Source organism: Eutrigla gurnardus, assembly GCF_963514095.1.
Source record: "Eutrigla gurnardus genome assembly, chromosome: 20".
Lineage (NCBI taxonomy): Eukaryota > Metazoa > Chordata > Actinopteri > Perciformes > Triglidae > Eutrigla > Eutrigla gurnardus.
This window is the reverse complement of record NC_139931.1, coordinates 22,999,846-23,015,169: the sequence shown is the minus strand read 5'-3', so window position 1 is coordinate 23,015,169 and position 15,324 is coordinate 22,999,846. Positions and strand designations below refer to the sequence as shown.

The following is a 15,324-nucleotide window of genomic DNA, read 5'->3' as shown; positions in this document are numbered from 1 at the left end:
GATCAAATAGTTGGTAGAGCACACTGTTTCTGCATGGTTGCTGGTTAATTGATGTCTCTTAACGTTAGATGGTCAGGACTGATAGCGTTAGCGGTTAGCCGCTAGCTTAATGACAACTTAACAGACTTAACCATTTAAAACTTCAATGTTGTTGAAACGCCTTAGCCTCTCTAAAGTCCCCGTAAGGACCGGGTGTCGGTCCTTAAGATGTTTCGCCAACTTTCCTGTGCTACTCAACTTCATCAGCACTTTAGCTTAGTTAACAATTGTTTCGCTTGTTGACATCCTTAGCCTTTCCCTGACCGCCTTGTATGCTAAATACTTCCAAAAGGCACTGGTAGCGAAGGCCCTTCAGCAGCTGTGCTAGCTGTGCTCAGTCAGTTCAGAGTTGTTAACATGAACTAGCATTCATGTGTTCAGCTGCTAGAGAGGGACGGAGCTGTAGTTGTCTGTCTGCAGCACTGTTGGAGAGAGACGGAGCTGTAGTTGTCTTCTGGCTGCTCTGGGAAGTTACGCATCAACTGGAGGAGGTGGAGAAAAGTATTGATACTCTTTTACACAATCCAATACTCATTTTAGTATTGATTTTTTTATCAGTATCGATATTTTTGTCAAACCTAGATTTAAATGACACAACAAAACTATTGGGTCCTAATGGGACACTAACTCCTGGTGAAAGCCACCCACACCTCCTCCCTACATGGAATTCCACAGGCTCTTGTCAAACAAATTGGTAATACATCAAGAGCAAATAAGATGGTGTTAGTACTTAGATTTAGGCAACTAAATCGACGGTTAAAGCTGGGGTATGTTATGTTGGAAAGCTAGCAAGAGAGTGTCCCCCCCCCCCCCCCCCCCCCAGTCAGTGAGTCCGTCCAAGCTGATTCTTCCGGCATCAGCGAGACGTGAAGGCTGTGCACTCGCGCCCAATCTGCGCCCCTCGCACCGAAGGGCGCGGATTGGTCAGAGTAAAAAAACAATCAGATGCCTTCATGTCTAGTTCTGCACCCGCCCTCCCCGCCTAAGCACGAGTGCACAGCCTTCACATCTCGCTGATGCCGGAAGAATCAGCTTGGACGGACTCACTGACGGGAGGGGGGGGGAGCTTTCCAACATTACATACCCCAGCTTTAAGGCAAACTTATAGTAAGGTTAAGGACAACCGTCCTGCAATCCCTTCACAACAACACTTGGGGAAACATAGTGTCGAACACCATCTTGTGGTTGAAAGTCCTTTGTTGTTTGACCCATCCACCTCCCCTTCCCCCCACCATAAGTAGTTAATACTTCATAACTAGTTCTGGACGTTGAAGTCACATGGTTAATGAAGAAAACATGTGACAATACATAGTTAGGTTGAGGCAACAAAAGTTAGGTTAAAGGACCATACCATACCACCATACCAGTGTTACTAAATGTCATGTCACTTAGTTTACATACATCTCCAACATGTTTACCAAAGTATCGTTGATTTTAAGATAGTTTGTTTGTTTACATTTTGTCCATATTCAATAAATGTTCCAGAATATTCCTGAAAATGTTCCTCAAGTTAAGTTAAAACTCACCTCAAAGGTAAAATCCTCCTTCTAGCTCAAATTCAGTTTGAAGTTCAGTTCTTGTAAGGAACTTTTTTTCAAGGCGTAATAACAACCTCTGACCAGTATCTTCTTCTCTACATTGAATTGTAAATCGTGAATAAGTTAAACATAGTTTTCTCTGCACTATGAAATTGTATCGTCTACTTCACAAAATATCTAATTTTATTAATTTTATTTAAAGAAAAGTCGTTGAGCCAATAATGTAAGGGAATGTTTCTGTGGTTTCTGTATCTATATCTGTATCTATCTGCTCCATCAGGGGTCCGTTTCACAAAGCAGGTTTAGTGAAAACCTTGAGTTAGTTAACCCTGAGATGAGGGAAACTCTGGTTTTTCGGTTTCACAAAGCCAGTTCAGCATAAATCTGAGTCAGTTACCCGGGTAACATACTCCGTGAACCTAACCTGCTCGCTAGCAGGTTTGCTTCAACAAACCCTGAGTTTCTCCCTACATGTCTCTGCCTTTTTCCGGAATCTGAACCAACTCTGAAAAAATGTGCCGTCCTTTCATTGTCAGCCTAATCGATATGGAAATAAAAGTGATTCTAGCAGCTTTGCGTTGGGAGACAATTTTGATTACCTTTCCTTCCAATCACATTAGATATTATCTAAACAATATTCTCCACCTTTTTCAACATTTCATATTGCGGACATAATCTGCAACCAGATTCTTTGCGGAGCTAGCTTTTTTGCGAACGGGAGATTTATGAAATGTTTAAGTACATTCCTGTGTTGAAATATCTGCTTATATTTACTGTTTAATATGTGAAATATGATTAAAATCATATGCCTTAGTCAACGTATTTGCGCAGTATTCTTATGCTTAATTTTCAACTGAAGCCTGGGGGGATTACACCCAATGAAAATGATAATTCATTCATTGCGCTACTTTGTGAACTACGGGAATTGAACCGCTGTCGCCTGCACCATTGGCAGCGTTGCTAACCGTTACACCACAGTGTCGCTCTGCAAAGCTGAAAATGAACACATATTACCTTTAGATCAATCGACTGTTTCATTCAGTTATACACATTAGATCGGGCAGTAATTGTCTGCCACGCCACCTATCCTACTTTGCTGCAGTTACGTTGCTCCCCTTTCTCAGGATGAGCTCGTTTTCTACATAAACACTCAGTAATATCTAATGACACTCTCCCCGTTGCCATGGTGAATCATAGTATCGGAGCTCCATTGATGATGGCTTTGTAGAGTCGGCAGGCACGCGCGTAACTCAGAGTTTACATACTCAGAGTTGACTGAACTAATTCAAAACCTCTGTTCTGAAACCGAAAACTCAGAGTTGCCCATCTCAGAGTTGGTCAACTCAGAGTTCAGGGTTAGTTTCAGAGTTTGTTGAACCTGCTTTGTGAAACGGGTCCCAGAAGGTCACTGGTTTACCTTCATGTTGCAGGTCATGTTGGAGCAGATGCAAGGCCTGATGCACCTCGAGCTCTCAGGCTGCAACGACTTCACCGAGGCCGGCCTGTGGTCCAGTCTGAATGCCCGGCTAACTTCCCTCAGCGTCAGTGACTGCATCAATGTGGCGGATGATGCCATCGCTGCTATCTCACAGCTCCTGCCCAATCTATCAGAGCTGAGCCTGCAGGCCTACCATGTCACCGACACGGCCATGGCCTACTTCACCGCCAAACAGGTAGCAAGACCAGCTCAATACTTGACTGTTCACATTCACCCAACTTGTCATTGTGGATCTGAAGTATGTTCATCTATCCAGCTCTGTCCTCTCATCATAAAGGCCCTGGACCTGACATTCACACTACAAATGTATGGACTGTAGACGACTGTAACTTCCTGTTATGTCCATGATTTAGAATAAGCTGTACATGTCTTCAGGCCAGGACTCACATACCCCCTTTTCCACCAGCCCAAACCTAGTTCAAGAACTGGGCTGGTGCCCGTGCTGGTTCACAGTTGGTTCAACTTGCGAACCTTCTGAGAACCTGTTTGCATTTCCGCAGGCTAGAGAGCCCAGAGAGCCACGTCATTACGTCATTGTATACGTCTGAGGTATCCCCGCTAGCTCTAATTTCAAGCATAGCAGGCATGTCTCTTCAGAAAATGTGTTTATTTTGACAAATAATACAATAAAATACACAACATACTAAACTCACAACATGTTTTAATGTGTAGAGCACAGTGTGTGCAATATCATTGATCAGGGTGTTTGATGTTTAGTCATCTCAAAGTTGGACCTCTGTTCAATATCGTCGATGTCCAACAGCTCTACAAACACAAACAAGAGAACAGCGGTTTAATCACAAACTTGTCCACAACGCTGTGAAGACAGATGTTAAGTAACGTTGGTAGTTTGAACGTTTAGTAAGCCAACAGCAGTCAGAAAGTAGCATGCTAATGTTATTGTTAGTAATATCACGCTAGCTGGCTAGCTAGCTGGCCATCTTACATTACCCAAGGAAGCATAGCTACTACAGTAGTTGCTGCTGTTACAAACTTGGAACTATGTAAAGTCATCAGCCTCATTTGTTGTGGCTACACAGACAAATGCGTCGACACGGCAACACCCAAAAGCAGTAGCATCATTGTTGGAAGTATGAGCTGCTCCTTCGCATCCTGTTGAAATGAGTCTGATCAACAGAGAGTCGTAAAGTAAAAGTCATCAGGGCGCCTAGAGCCGACACGCACCTCTAACACCAACTCCAAAGAATTACAATTAAATGAAAGTGGGTGCAAAGTTTTTGTGCATCCCAAAGTTCTCAAACATGGGTTCCATCCATCCATCATCAACCGCTTATCCTGTATTGAGGGTCACGGGGGGCTGGAGCCGATCCCTGCGAAGGCGGGAAACACCCTGGACACGTAACCAGTCCATCACTGGGCTGACATGTAGAGACAGACAGGTAACAGTCTATCACAGGGTTGACATGTCGAGACAGACGGGTAACCAGTCTATTACAGGGCTGACATGTAGAGACAGACAGGTAACCAGTCTATCACAGGGCTGACATGTAGAGACAGACAGGTAACCAGTCTATCACAGGGCTGACATGTAGAGACAGACAGGTAACCAGTCTATCACAGGACTGACATGTAGAGACAGACGGGAAACCAGTCTATCACAGGGCTGACATGTAGAGACAGACAGGTAACCAGTCTATCACAGGGCTGACATGTAGAGACAGACAGGTAACCAGTCTATCACAGTAACTAGTCTATTGACATGTAGAGACAGACAGATCTCCATCCTGCATGTCTGTGCGAGGAAGCCAGAGAACCCGGAGAGAACCCACCCTAACACAGGGAGAACATGCAAACTCCACACAGAAGGAACCTGAACCGGGAATCGAACCAGACAGTGCTAGTAGCTACTACACCATCGTGTATCGTATGATTCACAAAATCCGAAATGGCTCTAATCTAATGAAACTGGTCAGGGGCCATGTTACATGAAAAAGCATATATGTGGAATGTTTGTGATTTTGGTATTGAGCATGTATCCGAAAGGTTTTCAACTGATTAGTTGTGAGATGCTCCCACATACATTCTCCCTCCAGAATCAACTAACGTGACCTTCCACCCTCAGGGTTACACCACTCACACTCTGCGGCTTCATTCCTGCTGGGAGATCACCAACCATGGTGTGGTCAACATGGTGCACAGCCTTCCAAACCTGACGGCCCTCAGCCTCTCTGGCTGCTCCAAGATCACTGACGACGGTGTGGAGCTTGTGGCTGAAAACCTGCGCAAGCTCCGCAGCCTGGACTTGTCCTGGTGCCCCCGGATCACCGATATGGCCCTGGAGTACATCGCCTGCGACCTGCATAAACTGGAAGAACTGGTGCTGGACAGGTCAGTGTTTGATATGTGAGGCCACTAGAAGGAAAAGAGCCAACTATAGAGGTACTCAGATAGCTCACTTGGTAGAGTTTGACCCCTGTATACTCAGGCTGAGACCTCACTGCTATATTATATAATTATGCAATATTTGTTCCCTTTAGTTAGTGTGTTTGTTATGTATCCGGCGTGTGACTTGGTTTCACTTGGCTTCCTGGGTGAAAGTACTAAGTTCTACTGATGCATAGAAACCACTTTGTTTCAGACCGAGTACAAATACTTGTATTTCGGTACTTGCTGATACCGAGTACTGATATGAGTACTTCACAATACTATTACAGTTCTAACAATAACTTTGACAAAAACATTCAACTTTGCGCTTTCCTGATACAAACAGTAGAGTTTGCAGTACTGTAGAGATATTAATAATTATCTGTTTAACCTGCTGTTAGTTACCCAGTTCAAAGTAATATTAAAGATAAAAAGCTCAGAGACTCAGAAGAGCAGCTTGTCACTTAAAGGAGAATAAGGCTGGTCCACCTTAAACATCAATAACCGACTTCCAACTCAAATAAATGCTTCGGCTCAACTCGGCCTTGTGGCAGTTTGTGAAGAAGTGACTAAATGGAATCTATTGTTTTCCTGTACAGGGACACACATTGTCAGATTTGTTTCCTTTTTCGTGCCTCTCAGTACTAAAACAATGGAAGTAGGATCCGTTTTCATGGTGGGCACACAAATGAAATGAAACCAGCTGACTATGAAACGTCCAGATCTAGTGACATAGTATTAAATACTGAGAAAGAGTAATGATGGTGGACCCAACAACACAGGACTTTAACCACCAGACCATTTTGGACACTGCAAGTCTCAAAGTGTTGTTGAGACGTGATGCATTGGTGACTGTTTTATTAACCCGATTCTTTTGTTGGAAGCCCAAGGACAAACCGGAGAACTCTCAGTTCGCAGATATAGTATTTATTCAGGTCACAGGTAAAGTATGGCAGCGCTAGGCTAGGAATGACAGAGCTCCCGCAGGATCTCAGTCAGAGCCAGCCCCGTGCTGGTCACATTTTATCTTCACGGGCTGGGACTGCCCCGTACAGAGGTTGAACTTTCACGCAACCCAGTCTTACTGGTCAGTTATCTCCGATGCGAACTTTCAGAAATGTAATATGAAACATGTATGGGTGTTGTCCTTGAGGCGTGTATGTATTATAGCAAACCCAACTGACAGATCAAAGAGGGCCTTGAAGATTCAACGGGATCCTGCTTATCATGTTAACTGTCACACTGCTCTAATTAAATGAAAGCAACCAGTAAGTTACATGAGTTCAGTGAAAAAGTACAAATCTAAAGTGAACAAAGTAAAAGCCAATTCTAACAATTTCATGAACTAGCTAAGAGGATTTTTGTCTAAAGCTAAGATTGGTTTTGGCATCTAAAGCTAACGTTGGTTTTGTTGTCTAAAGCTATAGTTGGTTTTGTTGTCTGAAGCTAAAGTTGGTTTTGTTGTCTAAAGCTAGCGTTGGTTTTGTTGTCAAAAGCTATAGTTGGTTTTGTTGTCTAAAGCTACCGTTGGTTTTGTTGTCTAAAGCTACTGGTGGTTTTGTTGTCAAAAGCTAACATTGGTTTTGTTGTCTAAAGCTAACGTTGGTTTTGTTGTCTAAAGCATTGCGTTGGTTTTGTTGTTTAAAGCTACCGTTGGTTTTGTTGTCTAAAGCTACCGTTGGTTTTGTTGTCTAAAGCTAACGTTGGTTTTGTTGTCAAAAGCTAACATTGGTTGTGTTGTCTAAAGCTAACGTTGGTTTTGTTGTCTAGTACTAATGTTGGTTTTGTTGTCTAAAGCTAACGTTGGTTGTGTTGTCTCAAGCTACTGTTTGTTTTGTTGTCTAAACCAGGGGTTCTCAAACTTTTTGGGGCCAGGGACCCCTTACAGGAGAGAACAGTTTTCCAAGGACCCCCTCATAATCGATTAAGCACATTTCAACTGCTGCGGGAAGTATGAGTTCTTGTGCGATTGTGTGTGACTTCTTACCGCTATCAATCCATTGAGCGATTAAATAGGAAGCCTTCTGGGCTTTCTCCGAAATTGTGGCCAGGTTGACCATCCATGTTTTCTGGCAGGTGTGTTCCTCGCTCTTTTGACCAGGCTCAGCATGAAACCAATATATTAAATTTGACTGTTGGATGAACATCCGTGACACTGTGTTGGATGATTACGGGCAGATAATGTTTTAAAACAAAATATGTGTTATGTGTCATAAATGATAACAAGTATCAGATCGTTGTTTACTGAGATGTATCCTTGTGTGTTTTGTCTACTTTTAGGTGTGTGCGGATCACAGACACTGGGTTGGGCTACTTATCCACCATGTCGTCATTAAGGAGCCTGTATCTGCGCTGGTGCTGTCAGGTAACACAACAAGTCCCACAATGCACTTAGATGAAAACGTATTAAACTGTCTCTAATTTAGCAACCAAGAGTCCAGGCTGTGAAAATCAACTTGTCCATGAAGAGTATGTGAGAAATGTGATGACTGTGATGAGGACACTCATGACTTGCAGGATGATGCTTTTTGATTTGCATGATCTCATGACCTTTGCTATAGACAAACTTTATGGTGCATCCTAAGTCTTTTAATTTGCATGATCCACATTTCTTACCCATGTGTCTTTCCTTGCGTCTTAGTCCGTACAATTCAAGTACACTTTTTGTATAAAGTCCCAAATCCCAAATCACAATTTTGCCTCAGATGGCTTTACAATCTTGAGTACAGTTCCCTGACCTCAGGGAGAGACACAGAGAATCCTCTACAAGGATGGACATAAGTGCAATTCATGTGTACAGAATAAACAACAAAAAACAACAAAGTCAATCCAGATGACAGAAATTATGCATGTAATGAGAGCAGTGACATCAGTAGTAACAGTAGGGGCAGACAAAATACCACAAATACCACTAAAGAGAACAGCAGCAGTGGGTATAATATAATGATAATAATAATAATAATAATAATAATAACAATAATAATAATAATAATAATAATAATAATAATAATAATAATAATAAAGCAGAATAGTAGAATACTAATAATAGACATATGAGCAATAAGTAATATTAGCAGCAGTGGGTGTCAAAGTCCTGGGAGTGTGAGTTAAATGACATGACCAAAGATAACTCTTAGATTGATTAGGGTGGTGCTGGAGAAGTGGGCAATGCCACCTAGAAAAAACATATCATTAGGCAGAGATGTCTCCTCCATCATCACAACACAAATAAGAGACTTGGGACACCGTCAACATGGCCAACCACAACGACGAGCAAGGATGCATCAGAAGAGACTTGGGACATGTCCTACATTTGTACTTAGACTTTAAGTGAGGCTCTACGAGAAGCAACTCTCTTATTCAGGACAATAGTAAAGTCAAATCATACTAGGGTATGCTGGGATCATATTCAATTTCTTGAATACAAATCATGTATTCTGAAAATCACATAATTATTGTTTCATTTCATGTTAGTTTGTATGTATGTATCTCTAAGCTATAAAACTACTTCCTCTGTCCCGTTAACTGTTGCAGCTTCATGCTGATCAGTCACAACATTTAAACATAATATTCATTAGGAGAAACTGCAACAGTCTCATTGCTCATTGTTGCAGATAGCCTCAAATGTAATGTATTCCTGATTTATTAATATAGAAATGATCAAACATTATACATATAGAAACTAAAACTAGACCCGTTCATCATTTTCTTTCTTTTTTCTAAAAATGAGATGTCAATTCAGTGGCGTCTTGCTCCATGGTGACGTAGCTCCAACAGCTCAATGGAGTAGAGGTGGGGACGTGGCTTCGCGAAGGGTTTCTCATGTAGTGCTCTTTGTGTTTGCAGGTGCAGGACTTCGGGCTGCAGCATCTGTTTGGTATGAGGAGTCTTCGCCTTCTGTCCCTTGCAGGTACCAGTGAAGGTTTTCTGCTGTGGTCCAAAAGGCCTTTTGTCTTTGGAAGGTTCTTACTGAGTGAATTGACCCTGAAGAATCTCAGTGTCAGCCTGATAGGAGCTCCCTGAATCCTTTAAATTCAATTCAATTCAATTTTATTTGTAGTGTCAAATCACAACAGAAGTCATCTCAGGACACTTTACACATTGAGCAGGACTAGAATACGCTCAAAATTTCAAGAGTCAACACAATTTCAAATTCCCAACATCACCCAGGGGCAAGCGTTACAGCGACAGTGGCGAGAAAAAACTGCTTTAATAGGCTTTTAGGCAGAAATCTCGTGCAGCCCAGGCCCTTGGGTTCCAACTGCATTTGGTGCTGGTAGTATGGTAGTAGTAGCATTAACAGTAGTGGTGGTATTAACAGAAGCAATAGTATCAACAGTAGTAGTCCATGGCAGCAGGCACAGCCACGCCGAGATGGATCCATTCCAACCACGTCGCCGTAGACCAGAAAGCAGGAGTAGTTGAGCAGTCACACAGCGGGCAGGTGGAGCTACAATGTGGTGTTTCCAGCATCAGGCCTCTGCTGGACCAGAAAGCATAGCCAGACTCCCGGGAGTGATCCCGGGAGTAGTCAAGTTAGTGACAGTAGAGATGCCGATTTTAGTCAATTACTTTAATTAAAAATACTGGCAGTAAGAGGCAAACAAGACCACGACATCGGTGCAGTCCGAACCAGGTTCCACCACGGTCCAGGGAGACCTGCTAGGCAAGAGAGCACAGGGACTCCGGGGGAACATACACAGAGAGAGAGCGCGCAAGAGAGAGAGGGGCTCAGTGTGTCACTATAATCCCCCTGCAGTCTAGGCCTATAGCAGCTTAACCAAGAGCTGGCTCAGGGCAAACCTGAGCCAGCCCTAGCTATAAGCAGTGTCAAAGAGAAATGTGTTAGTGGGTCATGCTATGTAGAGTCGAGGTGAAGTCTGAACAGGTGAGTCTTGAGCCTTTTTCAGGAGATGGCAAATTACTCTGCTGTCCTGACATTAGTCGGGAGTTCGTTCCACCACTGAGGCGCCAGAACAGAGAAGAGTCTGGACTTTGCTGAGTGACATTTGTTTGATTTCAGCGATGGTGGTACCAGCCGGCCAGCTGAAGTAGAGGAGCGAAGTGCTCGCTTCGGGGCATGAGGTTTGACCAGTGTTGGCCAGGGTGCCGTTCCATTGATGGCCCTGAAGGCCAGTGTCATCGTCTTGAATCGGATGCGTGCTGCAACAGGGAGCCAGTGGAGGTCACGGAGGAGGGGGGTCACATGGGAGAATTTGGGTAGATTGAAGATAAGGCGCGCTGCAGCGTTCTGGATACGCTGCAATGGTTTAATCGCAGAGGCAGGGAGTCCGGCCAGGAGAGAGTTGCAGTAGTCAAGGCGGGAGATGACCAGTGCTTGGACCAGGAGTTGCGTTGCATCCTTTGTGAGGAAGGTCCGAATCCTGCGGATATTGTAGAGGGCAAATCTGCAGGATCGGGCCACAGCAGTGATGTTGGGGGTGCAGGATAGTTGGTCATCGAGGATTACACCCAGGTTCCTCGCAGTTGACAACGACAATACTGTGATGCCCTCGACAGTGACCGACAGGTCCATGCGAGGGCAGTCTTCCCCTGGGATGAAGAGGAGTTCGGTTTTATTCAGGTTAAGCTTGAGGTGATGTGCAGTTGTCCAGACAGAGATGTCAGCCAGACAGTCCGAGATGCGAGTTGCAATGCGAGTGTCAGAGGTCGGGGGAAAAGAGAGGAACAGCTGGGTCTCATCTGCGTAGCAATGGTAGGTGAATCCATGCGATGTGATAACAGAACCTAGTGATCTGGTGTATAGTGAGAACAGAAGCGGTCCTAATACTGAGCCTTGAGGGACACCCGTGTCCAGAGAACAGGGTTTGGACATAGAGCCATTCCATGTGACCTGAAAGGTGCGATTTGTCGGCAGTAAGGGAGGAAGGGGGGGAGGGATAGGAGGTGTGAGGAGGGAGGAGAACATGGAGAAGAGTTTCCTGGGGTTGGAGGTGGAAGAGTTGATCTTTGCAAGGTAGAAGGCAGATTTAGCTGCCGAAACAGTTGAGGTGAAGTCAGAGAGGAGGTGGTGGTAGTGAGCAAGGTCCTCGTGCTGGCCCGATTTCTTCCATTTTCTCTCTGACGCTCGCAACAATGATCTGTTGGTTCGCAGAGGTTCAGACAGCCAGGGAGGGGAGGGAGATGATCGTGCAGGTCGTGAGATTGGGGGACAGAGAGTGTCCAAAGAAGAGGAGAGTGAGGACATCAGGATGGAGGAGGCTTCCTCAGTAGGCATAAAGGAGAACTGTTCTGAGGATGGTAGCGAGGAGATAACAGTTGAGGATAGAGCGGAGGGAGTGAGGGATTTCAGGTTTGCGGCGGCTGGTGACCGTTGAGGCGTAGAGGGGAGGGATGTGGTGGGCTTCATGGGGAGGGAGAAAGTCACAAAGTGGTGGTCGGACACGGTGAGCAGGGTAACAGAGAGTGCCGTGATGCCACAGGATCTTGTGAAGACAAGGTCAAGTTGGTTCCCGGCCCGGTGAGTTGGTGGAGAGGGGGAGAGTGTAAGGTTAAATGCGGAAAAAAGAAGTCAATGAATTCAGATGAATGCAGCTTTCCCGGGTGGATGTTGAAGTCACTGAGGACGACGAGTGGTGTGCCATCATCAGGGGAGCAGCTCAGGAGGGCATCCATCTCATCCAAAAAGTCACAGAGAGGACCGGGTGGGCGATAGATCACTATGATGTTGAGCTTGAAAGGAAGGGTGACAGAGACGGCGTGGAATTCAAGTGTAGATCGGGGTAGGTGGTCCAGAGGAAGGACCTGGTAGGACCATTTCGGTGAGATGAGGAGCCCAGTTCCTTCTCCTCGCCCTGATCGTCTTGGGGAGTGTGAAAACGAGTAGGCAGTTGAAAGGGCAGCTGGAGTGGCAGTGTTTTCTGGGGTGATCCAGCTCTCCATGAGGGCCAGGAAGTGAAGAGTCTGCAGGGAGGCATAGGCTGAAATGGTGTCCGCCTTCTTGACTGCAGACTGGCAGTTCCACAGCCCCCCTAGTACTTGAAGTTCCTTACCGGTGGAGAATGGTGGGTAGCAGAGATTGGATGGGTTACAGCCTCGAGTGAAGGGTCTCCGGTAAAATCTTCTCCAGTGTGATGTCCTGACACATGGCTGCGAGGGGGGAGGGGGGGGGGGGGGGGGGGTTGAGATGTTATGCCTACCTCAATGGACTTCCTTGATGGACTCCCTTTGTCTTTGTTCTGATGTCCAGCTGACGCTGTAGTGACAGCCTTTTAAGTGCTCAGTTTACCTCATGCACTGACTGTGACCCCTCCCTCCAATCAACTCTATTGACTACAGCTGAGCTGGCTGAAACTAGCTGATTACTCACTTAGCATAGACAGCTTCACAAGAATTTAAACAACAAGCTATCAACACAAGACTAAATGTTACAACTAGCTTTACTCACACAATGCCTAAACCAAAATCTACAATTAGTTTCTGACTTACCAACAAGAGACAAAGCAGCTTCCTTCCTTTCTCCAGACAAAATGTGGTTTGATGGTTTCGGCGACTGCACTTGAGGATACACTCAAAGATCTGGAAATGCTCCTGATTGACAGACCTTCATGTCTTAAGTAATGATGGACTGTCATTCCTCTTTACTTAGTTGAGTGGTTCTTGTGTTAATTTGTATTAGAACAGCGGTCTAATAGGGCTACCAACCCTACCTCTGCTCAACACAACTGATGGTCTCAAACACATTAAGAAGGAGAGACACTCCACATATTAACTCTTGAGAAGGCACAGCTGTAATGGAAAACCCTTCCAGGTGACTGAATCATGAATCTGACTGAGAGAATACCAAGAGTGTCCAAAGCTGTCATCAAAGCAAAAGGTGACTACTTTGAAGAATCGAAAATATAAAACATATTCTGGTTTGTTTAACAATTTTCCATTTACTACATAATTCCATATATGCTCCTTCATATTGTTGATGTCTTCAGTATTAATCTACAATGTAGAATCATAAAAAAAATAAAGAAAAATCATTGAATGCTAATAATATTTTTACTCATGTTTCCAGATCACATGACTATGTTTTATGGGCTCTTTAGCTATGAGCACCTGACTCTAATTCTGATAATAACAATGAAACCTTTCCCTGTCTTGCATATGTCCATTATCTAAATACATATTCATGGTAAATCATGGATCATACAAATTTCACTGTGCTGGGCCATAGATCACTTCAACAGGGGTGTGTTGTGTTGCCCTGTAGGGCCATCTAGTGGCCAAACACAGCTTTTCTACGTGTGTTAACTTTGCCTTAGCATGTTGTGGCATCAGTTGCATTTTGAAAACTGATGCAAATAAGGAATGTGCTTTGAGAAAGTGGATGAACTTTAAATAAATTATCAAATCAACAATATAAGCTGCAACTATACATGGAAATCAATGTTTTTGTTTGTTTCAAGCTAAAGTTTAGTAACTACAGCATCTAAGATTTGTGTTCTATGATATCATACTGGATGTGTTGAGGTTTGGACAAAATACAATAATTTCACGTTGTGATATTTACTGACATTTTATAGAAGCCATTTATTAATTAACGGTTCAGTTTAGAGATGTTGGCTATTTATCTTCCATGTCATGTTTTCTTTTAATCTATTTGCATCTCGACTTCACCAAAAGTGACCATTTGATAATGCCTAATTTGCATATCTTGGTTATATTATATAACTATTTCATGTTATCTATTAGTTAATAACTTTTACATTATTTCTTTTTAGAGTATTGTAAAATATATGTACCATCGGGTCGGGCCTCATGACCATAGGTGCGAGTAGGATTGACGGGTAGATTGAGAGCTATGCCTTCCGGCTCAGCTCTCTTTTCGTCACAATGGTGCGGTAAATCTAATGCAATAACGCCCCCACTGCTCCAATTCTCTGGCCAATCTCCCATTCCAATGTCCCCTCACAAGACGCCGAGGTACCAGAGTAGGCAGTCCATCGGATTCCTGCTGCGAACCATGGCCTCCGATTTAGAGGTGCTGTTCCTCATCCCGACTGCTTCACACTCGGCTGTGAACCGATCCAGTGAGTGCTGGAGGTCACAGACCGATGATGCCAGCAGGACCACATCATCTGCTAAAACACAGATCTCGCTTTTGGAGTATAGAAATTGGATGGCCCTAAGAAGTGACCCCATCACCCCATACTCCCGCAGCACCTCCCACATTATCTCCCAGGGGACCGGGTCATACACCTTCTCCAAGTCCACAAAAAACATGTAGTCTCGATGGGCATATTCACAGGCCCCCCTCCAGGATCCCTACGAGAGTGAAGAGGACAGAATCCATATTGTTCCTTTTCAATCAGAGGTTCGACTATCGGCCGAACCCTCCTTTCCAGGATGATCCTCCATCAGCTACAACAATAGAGGGAGTATCAGTCGGATTCAGGAATTCCTTAGAACTCGGGCTATTCTTATTATTATTATTAAAGTGCTCCTTCCACCGCCCGATTACCTCCTCATTTGAGGTCAACATTGTTCCCCGTTTCCCCCTTCTGAGGTGCCGGACTGTTTTCCAGATGCACCTTGGTCCCGACCAAAAGTCCTTCTCCATGGCTACTCTAAACTCCTCCCACACCCACTGCTTTGCCTTCGTCACGGCAGAGGCTGCTGCCCTTCGGGACTGTCGGTACCTTACAACCGCCTCCAGAGACTTCCGAGATACATACATATCCCGGAAGAGAGGCCCGCCCCCGGAGGAAGCCCGGGGCCCCCTCCTTGAGCCAGGCCCAGAAGGAGGGCCTGTCAGCGGGCAAAACATGTAGAATAAATTAAATTAAATTAAATTAATAAAAATTAAAAATTAAAATCTAAGAGACTCAAGGTGATTTCACATTGTCTTCTTCA

General features: G+C 44.4%; 1 protein-coding gene across 1 annotated transcript in view; it reads left to right on the top strand.

Moving 5' to 3' along the window:
• fbxl16 (F-box and leucine-rich repeat protein 16) overlaps window positions 1-15,324 on the top strand; it is a 37,731-nt gene that overhangs the window by 20,187 nt on the left and 2,220 nt on the right. Inside the window, exons 3-6 of the mRNA XM_084036236.1 lie at window positions 3,008-3,250; window positions 5,159-5,424; window positions 7,741-7,825; window positions 9,307-9,370. Coding sequence (XP_083892362.1) covers window positions 3,008-3,250; window positions 5,159-5,424; window positions 7,741-7,825; window positions 9,307-9,370 — 658 coding nt within the window. The remainder of the gene's footprint in view (window positions 1-3,007; window positions 3,251-5,158; window positions 5,425-7,740; window positions 7,826-9,306; window positions 9,371-15,324) is intronic.